General features: G+C 44.8%; 1 protein-coding gene across 1 annotated transcript in view; it reads left to right on the top strand.

Moving 5' to 3' along the window:
* LOC138296102 (zinc finger protein 3 homolog) overlaps nucleotides 1-20,070 on the top strand; it is a 1,150,345-nt gene extending 1,130,275 nt beyond the window's left edge. Inside the window, exon 10 of the mRNA XM_069234957.1 lies at nucleotides 14,710-20,070. Coding sequence (XP_069091058.1) covers nucleotides 14,710-15,524 — 815 coding nt within the window. The 3' untranslated portion in view covers nucleotides 15,525-20,070. The remainder of the gene's footprint in view (nucleotides 1-14,709) is intronic.
* Nucleotides 20,071-21,309: the final 1,239 nt, after the last annotated feature.

The following is a 21,309-nucleotide window of genomic DNA, read 5'->3' as shown; positions in this document are numbered from 1 at the left end:
CTGTGCCACCAATCGTTTACCGCAGTTGAATGTCTGCTGTGGTGATTTGTGGGTCATAATGTGGAGGGCGTTGTTTTGTTGGCGTAACAGCAGTTTACCACTAACCTTTGGTCTGGTGGATATGTGCTTGTGGCCGTATTCTGTTGGTTTAGTGTGTGTGTGTCATAATATGACAAATAGATGTTCACCTCCTCGACGGTATTTTGGCAGCCGTCACCACAGCGGTAAGTGGGATTTACCTATAAAGGTCATAATGAGGGCCATAAATGTTGCTTTTTAACTTTACTAACATGTACTACTCTTGCCATATATCTTGGTAGGGACACCATTGACTAGAATTACAAGTCCTTCTCCCAATTCTGTGTTGTTGGACCTGGCCCTTTTTGCACGGTCATCCCCAAACATTTAGCCCTCTTCCTCCTATTTTCTCTGAGTGTTTTTGTTTGTTTTATGACACTGGGCACTTTATCACTGCTAAACAGTGATAAAGTGCATATGCTGTCTGTGTAAATTGTGATTCTGATTGGTTTTCCATGATTGGCAAATTTGAAATACTGGTGAGTCCCTAGTAAAGTGCACTATAGGTGCTGTGGGCCTGTAAATCAAATGCTACTAGTGGACCTGCTGCACTGGTTATGTCACCCACATGAGTAGCCCTTTAAACATGTCTCAGTGTCTGTGTGTGCAGTTTTGCACTACCAATTCGACCTGGCAAGTGTACCCACTTGCCAGACCCAAGCCACCCCTTTTACTACATGTAAGTCACCCCTAAAGTAGGCCCTAAGGAGCCTCGTGGACAGGATGCAGTGTATTTAAAAGGTAGGACAAGTACTGGTGTGTTTTACAAGTCCTGATAGTGAAATACTTCCAAGTTCGAGTTTCACTTTTGCAAGGCCTATCTCTCCCATAGGTTAACATGGGGATTGCCTTTAAATATCTTTTAAGTGAGTTTCCTATTGGGAGCAGATAGCGATATGGAGTTTGGGGGTCTCTGAAATCACACCTTAAAAATACATCTTTTGGTAAAGTTGTTTTTTAGATTGTCTGTTTAAAAATGGCACTTCTAGCACATGAGCAGAGGCTGAGAGAGCTAGATGAGGAGCTTAAGGGAGCTGAGGATGAGAAAGCCTTAGCCAAAGAAAATAAATGTTTGCAGCTCATAAACTGAGCTGAAGGTGGAAGCCATGAAGGGTGAGTCCAGTTCAGATGGTGGCAGTGAAAGTGTTGCATCCAGTAATGAGGGTGAAGTGCACATGCCCAGAGACTTGGTGCCCAACTTGAAGGAGGGAGATGACATACACCAGGAGGTTCAGTTTTCTGAGGCAGATCCAGTGGTGCGCAGGGTCCCTGAGGTGGATTAGGGAACTGGCATGGGAAGTCATATTCCTAGTGGTCGGAGGGACACTCTACTGGCTCTTTGTGAGGGTGACAGGGAGAGAGGTTCCCTCCTGGTAGAAGTCCTGGTAGTAAAGTATGGAGACACCCCAGAAGAGCGTGGGTTGAGTGTCAGGGACAATCAGATTCTGTCTCGCCAGTCTCTGGAGGGTGGAGTGGGGTACTTTTTCAAGGCACTGCTTGGTGAGGTGGAGGGTAGTTTGATTAACATGTGAGAGGCTGTGTGATGTGATTGCTAGAGAGCATATGTTCAGTCCTTGTTTTCCAGAGTTACGCCAACACCAGGTGGAGTGTGGGCTCTTAGACCCCAAGGAACCTGCATCGAGGCAGACGTCTGGCTGAGTACTACAGAGTCTGAAGTGGTATTTGGTCCTTCTCTTGAAGGGAGTGGCTCAGGCTTTCCCCAACCAAGAGAGGTGGGTAAGGTTTGCAGTGACCCAGTGTAGTGGGATGGGTGAGGGGTCCCATGTCCTGTCTCAGGAGAGAGGGAGTGGGGGTGGGCAGAGGCACAGGTTGCCCGATACTCAGTCCCGTAGCCTGCGGGGGGTTCCATGAGAGATCACCGGGGAGAGCCTAGCCTGTATTGAGAGGCCAGCTGCGGAGGGGGACCCCGTAGTGTTAGGAAGACTTGGGGGCGGCTGTCACCAGCATCCCGCCAGTCCTGGTGTCTGGCAGTACTCTTCTTGGTGGGAGGGTGTGGGAGGCCAAACAGAGGAGTAAGAGGGGAGGGAGTCCCCAGTGTAGAACCTGGAGTGTCAAGGGTCTGCCCTGAGGTTAGAACACCCTGGGAATGACCCAGGTGAAACCATTTCTGGTCAGGGGGGCTTCATGCACTGCCAGATGGGCAGAGGTCAGGCGACCAGCGCCAGACAGGCTCTTGCATAACACCTGCAGAAGGTGTTTCCCTGGGGGGGAAGGAATACTCCCCAGGAAGTCCTGGGTTGCAAGGCAGTGGTCCAGTCTAAGGGTACATACCCTAGGCTGGATGATCAGGTTCAGGGTTAAACTGTGGCCCGGTCATTCCCCCGGTGTAACTTCTAGGGGTACTCTCCCTGGTTGGGGGGAGGGGGTGCAGAACTCCGGAAGCAGGGAACATTTGCAGGGTGGTTCACCTTCTGCAGGGGAGGGAAACTGGTGGGCCTGTGGGTCCTGTGGTTGGGCCCTTCTGGCCACTAGCGGAGGTGGAGGGCTGTTCAGTTGACTGGCTAGTGGTAGGGGCCCGCTGGTGTGGCACTCCCTCCCTCATTATATTGGCCATGTTGGCCAGCACCCCTGCATTGGAGATCAGGGTGGTGTAAATGGCCTGCAAGTCCTCCCTGATCCCCTTATACTGTCCCGCCTGCATCCATCTGTTCTCCTGCACGTTGTCAAGGATCTGGCCCATTGTGTCCTGGGAATGTTGGTAGGCTCCCAGGATCTCTGAGAGTGCATCCTAGAGAGTCAGTTCCCTGGTCTTGTCCTCCCCCTGGCACACAGCAGTCCTCCCAGTGTCCCTGTCCCCTGAATGGTGTGCCCACTGCCACCGACCCCAGGTCACTGATTGTCTTGGGGGCGAGGTGTGGCCTGGGGTCCCTGTACAGGTGGAAACACTGCTGATTGACTTGTCCTGGGGACAGAGGTGGGGGTACGCTGGGTGGGTGCTATGGTATTGGTTCCTGATGGGAGAGGCTCTGTGGTCATCTGTGAGTGGGCTTGGGTGACTGGCTGGTCAGTGGTCCCTGATGGACCAGGTAGGTCCTGCAGATCCAGAAGTCCACAGTTACTGTCATCACTGGGGACCTCTTCTGTTGGGGGACGGGATAGTGGTGGCACCTCCTCTCCACTGACATTGGCTGGGGTACCTGCGGGGATGTAAATGATGTATTATGCTTCAAGTGTATGACATCTATGGTTTGTGTTGCCCTGCCAGCTTTTGCTTGTGTATGGTGATGTATTGTGGGATTGTTAGTTTCCCTATGCTGTGCATGCTTTAGTGATGGGTGTCCATGCAAGGCTGGGATGGTTGTCTATCCATTGGTATAGCATGCAGGGCTTGGCATTGTTGTTAGTCATATGTGTAGGTGCAGTATGTGGGATGGTGTGGAGTGTTGGGAGTGAGGGTGAGGGGGTGTGATTGCATGCAGGTATGGGGGTGATAAGTAGTAAATGTTGACTTACCAGTGTCCAGTCCTCTGGCAACTCCAGCGAGTCCCTCAGGATTAAGTATTGCCAGTCCCTGCTCCTCCCATGATGTGAGCTATGGGGGAGGAGGTGGGGGTCCACCGCCAGTCCTCTGTATGGCAAGCTGGTGTCTTACTGCTATGGAACGTACCTTCCCCTGTAGGTCATTCCACCTCTTCCTGATCACGTCCTTTGTTCTTGGATGCTGTCCCATGGCGTTGATCCTGTCCATGATTCTCTGCCATATCTCCATCTTCCTTGCTATAGATATCTGCTGTACCTGTGCTCCAAAGAGCTGTGGCTCTACCCTGACAATTTCCTCCACCATGACCCTTAACTCCTCCTCAGTGAAACGGGCGTGCCTTTGTGGTGCCATGGGTGTTGTATGATGTGTGTTGGTGAGGGTGTGTTGGGTGATGTGGTGGGGTGTGTGATGTGGAGTGCGTGAGGGGTGTATGGGTGTATGTGGTGTTTGTGTCTAGTTGTCTCTGTGCTCTTCTTCTCAGTCTCCTGGCAGTAATTGTTGTTTGTAAAGGGTTGTGGGTATTGTGGGTAGGTGTTTTATAGTGCTGCGGGTGAGTGGGTGTGGTGTGTGTATGGTTGTCAGGTGTGTTTCTTTAGTATTGGCCAATGTGGTGTTGTTTTGTATATGGGTGTCCATTCTGAGCGCGGGGGTATGTACCCCCATTGGTTTACCGCCGTTGAATGTCGGTCGTGGTGATTCGTGGGTCATAATGTGGTGGGCATTGTTTTGTTGGCATAACGGTATGGGTTTTGGGACCGCCATTTTATCGCTGATCTTTGGTCTGGCGGATTTCTGTATGTGGCTAAATTCTGTCAGATTGGTGCATGTGTGTCATAATATGGTGAATGGATATCCACCACTGCGGCGGTAAGTTGGCCATCAGCGTGGCTGTAAGCGGGATTTAACACCAGTGTCATAATGAAGGCCTTTGTCTGTGTTCTGCAGTGACAGCCTGTTGACCTTTTCTCACCAGCCTGTCACACAGGTATTGGTGGAGAAGCACTGCTTAGCTGTGTCAGAAACCCACCAGAGGGGTTAGAACCTCTGTGAGAACCCTTACCACTGACTCCAAGCCGAAGGAGAGAGAGTCTCAAACTGTAAATGGTCTCTGGCAGGGCAGACAGAAAAAAAGATTTCTGGACATGTACAATCAATATGTGGCAATATACATCTTCTAGTCCCACAGGTGCGAGAGCTTAAGAAATAGCTTCTGACGCATCTTCATTCTGAAAGGTAACACCTTACAAACTGGATGATTAACTTGAGATCAATGATGTGTCAAAAGGCCCATGAAGCTATGGGACCTAGAAAGTGGAGAGAAATACTTCCAGAAGTGGAGCAGCACATAGCTAGCAAACAAAGGCACAAACAGGAAACTCAAGATCGGTCCCACAGATAGGCACAGCAACACCATACTGGTCCATGAGATTGGCCCAATAAAGCACACATGGGCGGAGGGGTGCACCTGTTCCCATAGACCATAAAGTTAAATGGCATATGCAGTTAGGAACACTCATCCAATCAGAACACAGCATGCACAGTAACACACCGCGACCACGCACCCCTCAGACGGGACATCTGGACACGTTATCCACTGGTCCTTATTGTGTCCACGCAAGGTGAGGCCTACCTGCATTTGTTATCAGGACTTTATTTATGACTCCAAGACAACTGTTCACATTCTTTACCCTAAAAAGGAATGTTGTCATTGTTTTATTGTACTCAGAGAAATGTATAAAACACTGCTCAGGTCAACTGTACCTTGAGACAGTCCCCAGACACCGGTTCTGTAACTGTTCTCCCAGCCGTAATGTTTAATTAAACAAACTATTTCTGTTTTGCCAAACGCCTTGTCTTTCCTTTTTTTCCAGGGTAAAGTCACATTTGAGCAACAATGTGGGCTAAGTGATTTTGATTACTTCAGAGTCCAGGGGCATCTGTGAATATTTGCTACGGTAGCCAGGCTTTACAGTGTTCAACACCCAGAAATGTCTTGCTTTGCCACATAGTGAAGTGTTCAGTGTGTCTCCCGGCTAGCAAGTGATCGAGTAGGAGGATAACAAGCCTTCATTCCTCTTCTACCCCCATATCTGAAAAGTTATAGTAAGGTTGCTAACTAGAAAGTGACATCTTGGTATGCTATAATACAATATGACCTGCACCTTCCTCTGAAAGAGATCCTCGCTTTGTTAAAATACTGAATCTGAGGAACTGAAATATGCAGAAACCTGCTTCCATTGCTGAGACACGTTTGGACTGAAGCAGAATTTCCATCATAATATACAGAGCAGCTTGACTCACAAGCTCACTTAGCTATGGACCAAAATATTTCTTCATGAAATGGGCAGTTTAAGGAACATTGCTTTCTGGCTGACCCTATATTTCCATGCTGTTGTTAGAAATACATGAAGCTGCTTTTCCATAATTTCACGCTAACTGAAGTTAAACTCCTCCCACTGCCCCCAACCAGGCTGTGGAAGTCTTGGAGGAGGCACTGGTCTATGAAGTCAAAGTATTAACAAAAGCTAGAATAGCAATGTTTGAGGCAGCATGCGCCATTTGTAGCGGCATCTCAGTTGTTTTGTTCACATATTTCACTATCAGCTTATCCTTATATGCAGTTAAGATTTGTGCTGCTAGGATCTTCATTCACTTCTTCCTCCTTGCTACCCCCTGCAATTGGGGTGAATGAGACATATTGGGGTATGATGCAGGTTTCACTGCGGGTTTCACTAGCTGTTCCGCAATCAAGGAAGCTAGTGAGATGGTAAAAGCTGGAGGAAAAGCAGTAGGATTTGGGATCTATTGGAGCACCTTACACAGTCTGGGATTAATCAGGAGAGGGTGCTCTTGAATTTCTCTGTTGCCTTCTCTTTCTCTTTGTGTACACAGAGCCCAGATTATCCCCTATGGGTCTGGCAAGAGGCACCCATAGCTAGAATTAGGTGTCCCCTTTTCCACACGCATTCTACCTTCAATTGCCCTCTGAAAATGTTACCAGTGATCACAGAGGTAGACAGGGTGAAGAAAATAAGCAATAGGCAAAGCTAGTAAGTCCGGCTTTCATGCAGTAAAGCGTGCAAACTCTGGCATGTACAAATACAGTTATTACTGCAGTGCTGGTGATAATGCTAGTGGTGGTGTAGTTTGTTGCGCTGGTTTTGCTATGATCTTTAATGGTGGTGATAACAAAGGTGTTGATGGTAACGGCTCAGACTTGAGCCCTTACAAAAACATTTTTAAAAGCCTAATACAGTAAAGAAAAAAAGTATTGCTTTTTGCTGAAAATGTATGTAGGAGATAAAGAATTGTATCTGTGATGATTGGGAAGAATTTTCAGATGTAAAATAGTTCCCTCATACTTGCTTGCTTTACTCTCTGAAGAAGATGAAACGATGCATCAAACAGTTATTAGCATGAGGTTAGAAAATAATACTTTTATGGAAAGAGTCAAAGCTGACTCTATGTATACTTTTAGGGTTTGGAAACAATATGTCTTCCAGACAGCTGCACAGTCAAGCACATCTAAAACACACTGCCCAAGGTGTGGTCAAGATGGCGGCCAGGTAGGACTTCAATCTCCACTCCTCTTCTGACCGCCTTCACAGGAACCCACTACTTTGGCGCCCAGGACCCAGAAAAGGGACTCCTGAGACCGGACCCCGACCAGGAAGCCGCCTGCACCATTAGAGGCAGGAGTATCACCCTATTGTTGCCACACTGACTCCTTAGTAGCTGTGACTGCACTGCCAAAGATGATGGCAGCCTAGCAGTGAGTCTACGTCGGCAGCGAGAAACAGTCTGCAGTCACCTCATGAGGGGAGAAGGATCCCTGGATGCTGTGGACCCTCCTGGTGGGGTTGGGAGCGCCAGAGGAGACAGCCCTGTCTAAGACCTGGCTAGGGAGTGGTGTCCTAGATCTGGAGACTCAGCTCCTGAGGGAGTCCTTGAAAAACAGCGCAACAGGCCTGGCCTGGCCTAGATAACGCCTTGTGAGAGCTGAGTTAGCTGGGACCCCCAGCACTACGTGCCACATAGTATGGAGACCACAGAGGTCCAGGTCCCTGGCAGATCATTAGCTGGTCATAGCGAGACTCCTCATTCCCAGGTTCAAGGACAGTGGTGGCTTCTCAGGGTGAGTGCAGGTGACTGCTCTGCAACATGTTATTGAAACACCCGGACACATGCGCCTGGTCCCCAAGTGGATGGTGCCATGGGGGGCCCTGTAGAATAGACAGCTCTGTGAGGAGTCATCAGACTGCAAATTAAGTTGTATCATGGCTTCAGCAAGGGGAAATAAGGAATGCTCACTAAAAGACATGCTTACACAATCTGCAGGGACCATGACAGAGGAAGGCCATCAGTGACAACGATTGGTGCCCACAGCGGAGGGGAGTGAAGAGGTAGCCTGTTGAAGAGGTCTTTTATAGAGGCGCTCTTCGCCTCCCAGCACGAGGCTATCCAAGCAGTGGAACGTGAACTGGCGATGGACTTCAGAGAGTTCAGGGAGCTGGCAGAGATGGGCAGCAGGGTGTTCATGCTCAAGAACAATGAAATCGGATGGGGTGAGAAGATTGAACACCAGCGGCAAGAAGTCGTGCAACTGCAAGAACAACATATGGCACTACAGGCCCATCTAGAAGACCTTGAGAACTGCTCACATGCTCGTGTGCGGACTGGGGCTGAGGCCACAGACATATCAGACTATATAAAGGCCCTCTTCCACCAGATACTGGACTCGCAGTCAGAGCCTGATGTGCAACGAGGCTGGGTTCACAGAGTGGGCCTCACGAGGGTCGAAGGAGGCTGACCGTCTGACATCCTTTTGAAAGAGACTATCCTGCACAGGCGGAGGGATCCCCCATCTGTATTTTTCCACTGCCTCAAACTAGCTCTTTATCAGGGCTTGTCCACACTAACTCTCAAGAAACGCAGGGCCTTCCAAATGGTCACAACATTTCTCAGGAGCAAGGGGATCCCTACAGTTAGGGCCACCCATGCCACCTCATTTTTTGCTGGGAAGACATCCAATGTAAAGACCTGACAGAGGCCTGTTGACTGCTAAATATACCTGATATGGTGGAGTGGTGTGTGCCATGCAGGGCCTGCAATAACAAGGAGAGGCATAGCTACAAGTGGAGGAGAGTTCCAGTACAGCCCAAAGGCTTACAGCTAGACCCCGAAGCCATCGCCCTAGAGCAGCAAGAAGTCATTGACAGGCTTTCTAGTGACCCAGACAGAGAAGAGCCAAACTAAGATCTGTCCTAGTCCTGTAGCTGCCATGGACTCCCTCCCAAGTTAGTTAAGCTCTTAGGGTGGGACAACCCCTGCTGCACACCATAGAAAGCAGACTTGCCTGGTGCCTACCGGGGAGCAACTGTAGGGACTTCCTTGGGTACCACCTGATAACCAGTGGACTCACTTGCTTATGTTTTATTTTAATTTATGGTTGGGGTTTACGTTGTTGTGTACTCACTCCATTGTAGGGACTCACAAGTGTGCACAGGGCCCACTCTCATGACCGGTCTGCTAGCACTGCACAGTTCTAGTACCTGGTACCGTCTATGCTACCAATGCTATGCTACTTCAATGAGTTGAAGATTATTACCCTTAATGTGAAATGGCTTAATAGCCCAGTCAAATGTAAAGTGATTCTGTCCTGTCTAGAACACACTGGAGTGGATGTTTGCTTATTGCAAGAGACTCACTTAGCCCCAGGTGACTGGCATAGACTGAAATCACAACATTTCCCATACAAGTATTTTTCCTCCAACCTTACAAAGAAAGGAGGTGTTGCCATACTCATCTCCCGCTCCTTCAAAGAGACGGTGGAGTGCAAAGTTGCTGAATTTTTAGGACAACTCTTAGCGTATCAAGTCCAACTAGGTGACTTGGCCTTTACCCTTGCCTCCGTATATGCTCCTAATGGTAATCAGGAGCAATTTTTAATGCAGGCCTTAACTGACTTATGGAATTCCTAGAGTGGATGGTCTTGATAGAAGGGGAACTCAGTCTACTGATGTGTGATGCCCCTGCTAGGTCAGGACAGAGTTATGGCCAAGCTGGAGCACTCTTGCATGAGGTGGCAGTCCGGCTGCAGGAAGTAGGATTGTGCAATCAGTGGCAACTGGCACATCACTGCACTAGGCACTACACCTTTTGCTCCCATGCCTATGACATATGCTTGCTTTGATTATTTTCTGGCACGTGGGGCATGCAGACGCAGATCAAACCAATAGAGGTCAAACCTAGGACCCTATCCGATCATGCCCCCTTACCCCTTGTGCTTCGGTTGACCCCTGTTCATCGGAGTAGCTGTTCTTGGCGGGTACGACAAAGTTTGCTTCATTGTCCAGACAGTATACCATATCACACAGACGATTACTGACTTCCTAACAGTTAATGATATTGATGATACTGCCATAGCTAGCTTATAAGGCAGTCGTCCGGGGAGAGCTTATTGCAATCTTTGCAGCTGAAAATAAGCTTTGTAAGGAAAAAGGGGGAGACGGAGGGGAAGGTAGGATAATTGGAGGACATCCATAAGAGGATAAGGGCTCCAAGGATCTGGCTGCAGCTGCAGACTGCGAGGGCACAGCTCTGTAGTTTAGACCTAGATAGGGCGGAATATGCAATGCTTCGCTTGCAACACTTCTTTAACGTAGGGGCGACAAATGCGGCAGATCTTTGGCTGACAAGCTGCGGGCAAAGTGCCAGGTTGAGGGGGTAGAGGCCCTCCTTAAGCCGAATGGCAGTGCAGTCACAGAGAACTTAGCAATAGCAGCCACTTTTAGGGATTTGCAATGCTTCTCTCTATGAGGCACAGGACTTGCAGCCAGCAGACACACAGGCCTATCTGCAGGGCGCATGCACGTCCCAACTGACACCCCAGCAAGCTGACTTTCTGAATCAGACCATCCACATAGAGGAAGTAATTGCGACCACTGCACGGCAAAAACACTAAAATCCCTGGGCCCTGGTGGCTTCTCTGTCTTTTTTTTGTAAAACTTTCTGCCCATTGCTCACCCCCATCCTTACTAGGCCCTTTAACTCGCTAGTGAATATGTGCCCCTCCTTTGCACCGTGCTGGAGGCACCAATTATCGTCATACCCAAACTTGGGAAGGATAAATGGCAATGTGGTGCATTTCGGCCATAAACATGGATACCAAACCTTTCATCAGCATCCTTGTGGCTCGTTTAGGGTCCCTTATGCTGGGCCTGATAGATCTCAATAAGTCGGGGTTCATCCCCCATTGCCAGGATGGGGATAATACCAAGCAAATCCTCCATCTAGTGGATAAAGCCAAACACTCTTGACAGGAAAAAATGTCTCTTTCCATCAGCGCTGACCAGGTGCTTGATCGGGTGCATTGGCCATATCTGGATGTGACACTGATGTATTTTGGCATCAGTGATTATTTTTTGTGTCTGGATCTTTAGCAGCTTTAGCGAGGTTCATGCAGCGGTATGTGTTAAAGTGGTGCTATTGACCTCTTTCCTCATTGGCAGAGGAACGCAACAGGGCTGTCTGCTTTCTCCTCTGGTATTTGCTCTCTATATGGTGCAGCAGGTTAGAGACGATCTGCATATTTCTGGAGTGAGGTTTGGCGTGAGGAGCACACCATCAGCGATTACTCAGATTATGGTATAGTGGCAATCAAAGACCCCTTGAGGGCCCTATCAGCCTTCCTTGATGAACTGGGACAGTTTCAAAAGCCTCAGGCTTCTACCTCAACCTCCAGAAGTCACATGCCCTCCACCTCCCAGTCACACCTCCGAAACAGTAACAGCTAGTTGCCCGCTATCTATTAGTGTCTGCGGACTCCTTGGTGACAAATCTTAGAGTATAAATTGCCCCAACTATAGAAGAGACAGGGTCCAACAATTACTATACCTTGCTCCGACATGTCTGTGCAAACCTCCTCCAGTGGAGGATCTAGCACCTTTTATGGTTTAGGAGTGTGGTGGCCTTGAAAATGACCATGCTACTGAGGGTTATATTCCTTTTTCAGGCCCTCCCTTTGAACCCCGGGCATACATGTTTCAATTTCTCTAGGCTGATATCAACTGCTTTGTGTGTGAAGGATGAAGGGCACGTATGAACCCCAAACCCCACTCCCGGCCTCGGATGGGGGTTTGGGGTTGGCTAGCTTTCTATTCTACTACTAGACCATGCAACTGCACTTCCTGGTGGAGTGGAGCAATAAGGAGTCTGAGAAGCATTGGTGCTTTAAGAATCTGGCGATAGTGGGAAAACATCTTTGGAAAATCCCTTGCATAAGAAAGAATCAGAGAGCCTGTGGACTGTACTCCTCTCCTGTTGCTAGAGCCTCCCTAGGGGTTTGGGACTGAGGGATGGATTTAGATGTCAGGGAAGGGGAATACTCGCTCACAAATGTGACAGATATCCAGTCTGCTGTATTATCAACTATTATATCTTATGGATATCGCAGTGCCGTTAACAGGATATTCGTCAAGTTTGTGATGGAGTATTCCCCTCTGCCAACACCTAAATCAGGCCCTAAGACTCTACTCAGAAGGCTTTTATCTCGTTCCCTTTACTGTTGATGCCTATCGTAGGAAAGTCAGAGTTTAGTCCTGGCCTTCACCCTACAGCTTTTGCAGCTTGACAAGTGGCCTGCTTTAGATCTTTCGGTCACATGTTTGATTCTGAAGGACTTGTATCCTTCAAACAGCTAAAATTTGACTACGGCTACCCAGAGGCAGAAAGTCTGCAGTACCTGCAGATCTGCCACTGGGTCACCCATCCAGACGTCTCAGGGTTGAGGGGGCACAGTGGGTGCTCACACCTTTTGAAAAATAGCTACTGTCTAAGGAAAGTGAGTGACGCATTACCACTGAATTATATGGCATCTTGATGCAACCTCACTCAGAGGAGAAAATGTTAGGCAAGAAATAGTGGGAGCTTGAGTTCAGGCGAACCCTGCCACATAAGGATTAGGGGCACATCTATTATAGGGCACATCATACTGCACGCAACACAGCAAGCATAGAAACTGCTACTCAAATTGCCATGTGCTAGTATCCTTCTGTATCCTCCTATAACTCCTGCTAGACTACACAGGGGGGCCCTCTGATGTTGTGACGACTTCTGGAGGGACTGTGGCACACCATGGACCTTGGCCCACCTCCTTTGGGCTTGTCCACAAATCATCCAGTACTTGGATACTGTCCTGACAGACATTGACAAGTACTTTGACGCTCAGCTACCACACTTCCCAGTGTACATTATCTTGAGGCTTCCCAACCCCTCGACCGTTCCCTCAAATCTGGCAGGGGGCCCACACATTGGTTTGGCACTGCAACCGGCGTAACATAATTCTCTCGCTATGGGATACAGAGAAACTCTGGACACATACCTAATGGCTCCATAGAATATAGGCATTCCGGGTATGGAATGCCTGACCATCGCGATGACTCATCAGCAAGCAGCCTATAGAGAGGTGTGGCTACCATACTTCATATTGCTCTCTGCTGAATTCTACGAATTTACATGCTTTAAGTACCTATGCTGGCTGCGGCTGATGGAGTCCGGGGAAGGAACACCCCTGGGGAAGGAAGACAATAGGGCATGTGACACAGAGGGTTGCATGACGGTTAAGCGCATTATTCTGAAGTGAGTACAGGGGGGGCTATATGTGGAGGGCAGTTGGGGCTTTGTTCTGATTGTTTTTATTTGTTCTATTTCTATGTAGAACAGAAGGAAAGGGGTCTTACACCACCTGCCTTCTTGTATCATTTTGCACTGAAATAATATAATAGATTTGAATCTTAAAACACGCTTATCGTACCTGCTTATTTTAGACTGAGAGCTTAAATCAGTGATTACTACCAACTTCCGTGTCAGTGGTGATTGAAAGAGTCCATACACACAGTGCTAGGGTCTATATATAGGGTTGATGCTCTAACTCAAAATCTAGACTACCCGCCTCTCCACTACTGTGTAAGCCAGAACTATAGTAATGATTCTTCATGGACCATAGGAACGCATATCAGTGACAGCCTTTGCTGGCTTACAGCTTAATCCCAATGGCTGAGGGCATGAGTGGAGGAAAGGGGGCCAAAACAGAAGGTAGAAATTCACATTTGAGGCTGCTATTCACACATAGCAGGTGACTGATAGGAGGGATCACCAACCTCTACCCACCAAGCTTACAGCTCTCTGGCCAGTCTGTCAGACCACAGCTGAAGGTGCCTTGCACTTCACAAAGCCTCCTACCTGCTCTGTACACACCAGTCAGTGTTCAGGCTATGGGCGTGCCTGATTTAGAGTGTGGGAATGGGGGGGCAGGTCCGCCTGCCTCATTTAGAGGCAGGTGGATCATAAGCATTCCATTGAGGTGAAATAGGCCTATAGCTACTACCTGAAAAGGGGCAAATAAAAAAAAAATAGTAATTGATTGTTATTTTTTGGGTCCTTTTTATGGGCAGTTTTATTAGGTGTTGTCTAAAGTCGTCTACAGGTGTTTGTAGGCAACAGATTGTGTTCCATATATAAACTGAGATTGGGCCCTTGTATCCTGGAAGCTTATTCCTTTTCTCATTAACCATCTCTGTCCTAGTGTTGTGTGTGCATGTGCGACGGCCATCTTGTAATGCTTTTTCTTTTGTAGTAAGAAAAAGCAATATATGATGGTTACCTTGTTGCTTTGCTAATGCTTGTTTACTTTTTGTGTTGAATGGTTTTATTTCATTTTTATGATAAATTTTTTTTTTATCAGAACTAGTGATTAATGAATGTGTGTAAAGGTATTTTTTAATTGTTTGAAATTAATTATGGAGAAATGCACTATGAAAACGATGCACATACAGAAGAATTAATATTGTTTTTGTTATTATTATTATTACACATTTTATAAAAAGAAAATGTGGAAACATGTTGGCAGTATTTAAAAGATAAAGGAGCCAGTGAAATGACTTGCAAATACCTTTTTTGAAACAAGAACTCTTGTTTTCATGTGGCAATGTGTCAATTTGTCTTCTACTTATTGTTCTGTAGTAAATATGGAAACAGAATGTATCTGCATCTAAATGTACCTGCTTTTGAAATTTGGGTTGTTACGTCCACGGAATTCTTTAAGCCTTTCTTGTTTGTCTTTGTCTAAGGTGTAGGTAAATCTGAAAACTCAATTGAACAACAACAAGCAAACAGCTGGGATGGAGCGTACAGTTACAGTGAATTTGGCTGCAATCAGAAATTAGATTGTAATATTCAGACCAGAATGCTTCCAGAAGGAAAGGCCTACGCATGCACAGAGTATGGCAGCAGCTTCAGTCAGCCACCAACAGATGACAGCGATCAGAGAAGCCACAAAGGTCTGAAACTGCAAACCTCACTTGAGTGCGGAAAGAATTACAGTGAATCAGCTGTCCCAAGCCAGCAACAGAAAGCTGACTCTGGATTGGAGCGTTGCATTTGTAGTCAGTGTGGCACTTGTTTTGATCAGTCAACACAAGCAAGTGGAAATCAGCGAATAAACAATGGAGAGCAACTGAACACATGTAGTCAATGTGGGAACCTATTTTTCCAGTCATCAAATCTAAACAATCATCATGGAAACAACTCTGAGGAAAGACTCTATATTTGTAGTGAATGTGGTAAGAGCTTCAGTAAATTGCAGATGTTAATGAGGCATCAGCGAATACATACTAACGAAAAGCAGTTCGTATGTAATAAATGTGGAAAAAGTTTCAGACGATCCGATGCACTGGTCACACACCAGCGGATTCATACTGGAGAGAGACAGTACATATGCAATAAATGTGGCAAGAGCTTCAGACGGTCGGATGCATTGGTGACACATCAACGGATACACACCGGGGAGAAACCCTATAACTGTCTTCAATGTGGAAAGAATTTCAGACAGATATCACACCTCATCAAACACCAGCGGATGCACATGGGAAAAAACCCGGCCTAATTCATGTCAAGGGCAGTGGAAATGGGAGTGGGGTGAATGCAACATAAAAGAGCTGTGAAATTAAGAGCGAAATGATTTTCTAAAAGAGACAAAAGGACTTACATTTTAGCCAAAAAAAACTGCGAAGAACGTTGCTTTAAAATAAAATAAATATTAAAACTGCCTAGCTAGCAAAGAGCAGCTTTGGAATAACATAAGAGCCTTTGGTAAAAGTAGCATTTTGAATGTAAAGTGAGGCTCAATATCTCCAGGCACAATAATTAATCAATAAAAGCAATCAGAAGAAATTAGGAGCCCAATGGAAAGTACCTCACACAATTCTGCCGTTATGGGATACAGGGCTTACCTGACAACATCAAGAAGCATTTGCTGAAGAAGAGGAAAGGCAAAAGCTACATCTTTAATTAAAGTTGAATGAACTTTCCAAAATGTTGGTGCTGCAACTGAGAAACTTAAAAAACAAAAGTGAAAAGGCAACTGAAACAGTCAGTGAAATCAAACATGCTTAATGCTGTGGTCACTGTGTTCCAAGATTGAAACGTGGTTTGACCTGGCAGTCTTGAGAGTCACTTTCATGAGCTAGTCATACTTACTTGCTTACCCCTTTAAACTGAACCATTTATGACAAATCTCTCTTCAAAAAGCGGTACGTTCAGAGTGTGTAGTGTAGTGATTTTGTACCCGTGGTAGTGTTGTTTGTGGAATAGTTTAGGACATCTTACACTTTCTTTCTTCATTATAACTTTTGTGTATTTACCATTAACATTTCATGTCTTCTAATTTCAACTGGCATCCACTTTTTGTCGGATTGATAAGTAAAACTCTATACTTCTAAGCAAGGTATGATGACTCAAAGAAAATGTAAATTGGTAAGAGGCTATTTTTACCTGAAGATAGTTTGCTCAGTGAAGCCTATTATGTTAGCATGTAATTAAAGAGGGACACCAGTCACTAGATTTCTATGCCTGGGACCACCATGGCCAATGGCCTCAGCACGCAGGAAGGAAACGAATTGATTTTTTGTTTTTCAAAGAGAAACTTCGACTTTATGACTTTGTTCTTGAAAAACCAAAAGCTTTACACAGCGGGTGCATCAAACATGACACCTGCACAGCAAAAGCATCATTGTCTTCAAAGGCTGTAACACATTAACAGCTCCTTTGAAGGCACATATTCCCACCTCCCTGGCACGAATATCTATGTATGGTGGCCTGCTGGACCAGTTAACCATATTTTAAATGAGCTGGGTTCAATGGGAAATGTTTTCTGTTCCTTTTACGATGGGTAGAAATTATATTAGCGTCTCAAAGTTAGGCTCGGGTTGTTCTATTGTTATCTATCCAGTATGCCCAGAGTCTTAACTTCCGATCGTTTTGGTGTGAAAACTATTGGTTTTGTCTTTCACTGTGGATTCCAGCTTTCAGTGTTACATAAATATAGAATGGCAGACCCAATGTTCATATCAATAAGTATAAAAGCATTGATTTCTGACTAAAAACTGCTAATTTAAGGAAACATCCTACCCTGAAGCAGACCTCTTGGTTATCTATGACCTGTTTTCTTTGTCAGATGTTCATAGCATCTTGAAGAAACCTCTTTTCTCCATTGTGAGCCAGTGTTAAAATTGCGGTTCTTATGTGATGAGTTCCTTTTAGTCCAGGACCTAGCTATTTGGGTTTGGCCTAATCAATGTAGCTTGAGTTCCTTTTTGAAAGCTCTGAATGTGTACTTTTGCAGGACTCTTAAGTGAGACAGTTGTGAGACTCTGCCAAGCTCTGCATTCTAGTCAACACTTGCCTCTATGAATTAATGTGTTTGTCACAGCCCTCATTTGAGGTACTTACCTGCGCAAAGAAGTAGGCCATGCAATACTCTCTGGCCTGTGTTTATTTTACTTCCTAGTAACTGTATTGACATGGAATCAGCGATGCACACGTTGCCAGAAACAGCTTTGCAGACGTGATTCAAACCTATTTTCAATGCAGTCTGATACTGAAGTTCACTGGATATGGGCAAGTTGAATTAATGATGTGTGTTTGCGCACCTGCAAGTATGGTGTGTGTACAGCTACCAAATTTCTTGTACCTTGTGTTTATCGGCTCATTTCACTGAAACCCACATACAATAGGCCTGTAACTATATAGTAATGAGTGGTGTTGTTAACTTGATCAATGCTATGAAGCACGAAGACTAGAGAAAATATGGAGAAACAGATCAAACACAGGTTTTTAAGTAGGAATGAGGGGGCTCAACAGGGGGGAAGAAAAAGTGCGTCTGTGACTAGGAAGTTTTACAGATCTTTTCTGAATTGATGAAAGTTCTTTTGATTTCTTAGCTTGGCGGTCAGCGTGTTTTGGAGACGTGGTATCAGACCTTCAATGACTTCTTTCAAATTTCAGTTTTCAAGGAATATGTTGACTGAGATAACATACAATGGATGATCTCAAATTCCTTGTTGGATGGTATGGAAAAGCCAATGTTTAAAGGTACTTTGCAGCCTCTCTGATGTTCTGATTTATGCATAATACATGAAATTATAGAGTTGATCTTGTGTCGGATTGGGAGCTAATGAAGGATCAGCAGGAAGATTCAGCAGAGAAGGCAGGGTAAGTTATAATTTGTTATGGTTAAGGTATATTATTGTTGCTCAGTTCTGTATCCTTTGCAATTTATCTAACTAATTTTCGTAGACATTTTTAGATGCTGTTTCAATAGTCTGGAGTGCAGTTGGATCAATGTTCATGTTAGTTCAACTTTATGAGTTGACGTGAGGAAAGATCTGATTATCTTCATCACTGACAATTAGCAGTTGGCACACTTGGATATGGAGTTAATCTGTGATTGAAAAAACATTTTTATGGAAGGTAATTTCCAGATTCCTAACATCCGGTGACTAGATAGACATCTTTCCTAATGCCTTTGGCCAGATAAATGGTGGTGAGCTGTATATTTTTGGTCCATAATTGAAAATGAGGACCTGAGTGGGGCATAAGGGAGCGTCCCTCTTTCACCATGCAATGTATTCCATGCAAGCTGAGAAATTATCTTGAACATGTGAATTTTCATCTATTGTGAAGAAATTTAGAAAATCATCTGTGTACAACTGAAAGTATAGTTGGTGTGAGTCAACAGTTTGTGCCATGGTGGTTCATCTATACATGAAATCATAAACAAAAGTATGATGACCTTTAGGAACCCCCAACTGATTCTTAAATGGATTCTGATCATCCAATTCTGGTTTGTTTTTTCCTGTCTGCGATAAATGATTTGACCCATTCTAGGGCAGGGCTGGACAGACCTATCCAATCTTTCATTCTGCAGATCAAGCACGGTTCGGTCATCCACTGTGTCGTAGGCGGCTGAGAGGCCAAGTAGAATTAATGCTTCTGGTTGGTTGTTGTCGAGGGCTGATAGGATGTTTTCTCTTATAATTTTAGTGCTGATTCTATTCCTCTTCCTGGCCTGAAATCTAATTGGTAGTCATGTATGAGGCTCGTAAAATCCAGATGGTCCTGCAATTGTTTGGTGATTTCTTTTTCTAAAATCTTACTGATGAATGGAAGGATGTAGATTGGTCTGAGGTTTGATAATATGGTAGGATCAGCTGAAGGGTTGTGTTTTTTTTTAACAAGGAAAGGATTATTGTTTGTTTCAACATATCAGTATAGGTCTTTGTAGTATGGAGGCATTAATACGTTCTGTAACTTGAAGTGCCTATGTTTGGAAAAACTCTGATCCATTTGTCTGCATACAAGCTAGTAGGAATATTTGAGCTTTTCAATTTTACTGCAACCTCTAGTACTTGGTTAAGGTTGTGTGTTTGAAATTGCAGAGTTCAGTAATAATATGAGGCAGGTTTGGGTCTGGACAGCTGATTGTTTTAGGACAGCTCAATATGTGGGAGTCGGGAACATAAAATATGTTGAGCATAGAAATTATCCTTGCTCTGTTTATAGTTTTATCAAAATTTGTCAAGTAGATTTTGCATTTGATTGTGTCAATAGCTAATCTGGAAATGCCTTTATATACATTCTAGTTTGCGACTTGCCCTTTTGATGGAACCATTATTAAACCACATTACAAGCCTCAGATTGTAAAATATGCCATTATAATTTGTATATGTTGTGCCACATTAATGGGAAAGATTTGACATTTTTCAACACTTTTTTACTGGATATGATAGATACATAATTTACTCGCCTCATAACAACTGTTGATATCCAGATTATTTTGGGGTTTAACCAAAGAGAATCTAATGTTTGACATTGATTGTTTTCATGTCTTTGTACCCCTGTCGGTTTCCATACTGTAATCGTCCTACTCTTTTATGCAAATCACACCTTATGTCTTTGTTGTATGGTAAACATTCATTTTGAGTGTCAATGAATGTCTGAGAGATGACAATAAATCACAACAGCAATAACAATATTCTACATGGTAATTCAACCTTCCATGTAAGCACCCTTAACACATTATATACAATATATATATATATATATATATATATATATATATATATATATATATATATATATATATATGCAGGGATAGAGGGAAGAGTGTAGCATGCTCATATACAGAGGGGTACACTCTAACGCCTATCAAGAAAACATTTTCCAAATAATAGTCTGTTTAAAAAATACTTTTCTCAAAAATACATTGTATTACCTACAACATTGGTGCTCCCTAACTTGTTGAAGCAATGAGAAAAAGAGCAGCCTGAAAAATGCTTTAAAACTGAAGAGTTAAAAAATCTGCCTCTCTAAGAGTCCTGGAGCTTCCAGTGTAATGATGGTTGTACAGGCAGGTGACCTCACCAAGTAATTTCTTTTCACAGATCATGTGGAGGGAGATCCTGTAATACTGGGGGTTTTTCCCCTATTTTCTCATAGTTTTCTATTAGGATATTTTCTTTTTCTTTTTATTTCATACAACGTTTTTGCATCCAACAGTCCTATGTTTTAGTCTTTTCTCCACTGTTTTTCATTTTATCATGGCTTAGTTTTTCGTGAAGCTCCTATACTGTGGTAGAAAAAAGGATGGCTCAGACTCACCTTACATTTTTGTGGGTCTCTCCTTCTTCCTAATACTCTGAAAAAGTGTTTGTTCTGTTCACTGTCCCATCTATGTTGGTGCCAAAACACCATCACCTACACTGCTTTGAAAAGTCAGCAATGTTGAAGTGGTCATCGCCAGCTTCGACAGCATCTCCTCAGAATTTGGCATCCTCTTGTCTGTTGGTGTGATTACAGTATTTGTCATCACACACGTCGATGTTGGGGTTATCACCATCATGACAATCTCAGTTTATGCATTCACACAAGAAAAGGCTGAATTTATATCCATTCACTGATCATTCACATCAGCCATTAAGACATTCTCGTTTCAGCATTTCAGCTGAAGATCCTTTTAACGTACCTTTCCCACTTCTAGATCCTCTTCAAAAACCTCTGTTAGTTTTGAAACACATATTTTCATGTCTCCAGTCAGAAAGAGACCACAAAAACCCGGGCAGCCTCCTATATCTATGTCTCCATCCAGACCTTTACATTACTCTAGTACTGGGCTAACTGGAGATTGCTGAAGATAAATTCTTGATACTGTCGCTTGGTTAAGTCTGCAACATGTTTTAGCCACAAAATCATTTGCCCTGAAGTAGAGAGCAAGCACATGGACGTAGTGGGACACCAAATGTGTGAAAACGCAGCTACAGCATTAAAAACAACTACCGCTGCTACAACTGAAAGACATGTGACAGCCTGAGAAAGTTTCCCTAGAAACCAGA

This window comes from Pleurodeles waltl, chromosome 5 (genome assembly GCF_031143425.1).
Source record: "Pleurodeles waltl isolate 20211129_DDA chromosome 5, aPleWal1.hap1.20221129, whole genome shotgun sequence".
Classification (NCBI taxonomy): Eukaryota; Metazoa; Chordata; class Amphibia; order Caudata; family Salamandridae; genus Pleurodeles; species Pleurodeles waltl.
This window is presented reverse-complemented; position numbering and strand designations above follow the sequence as displayed.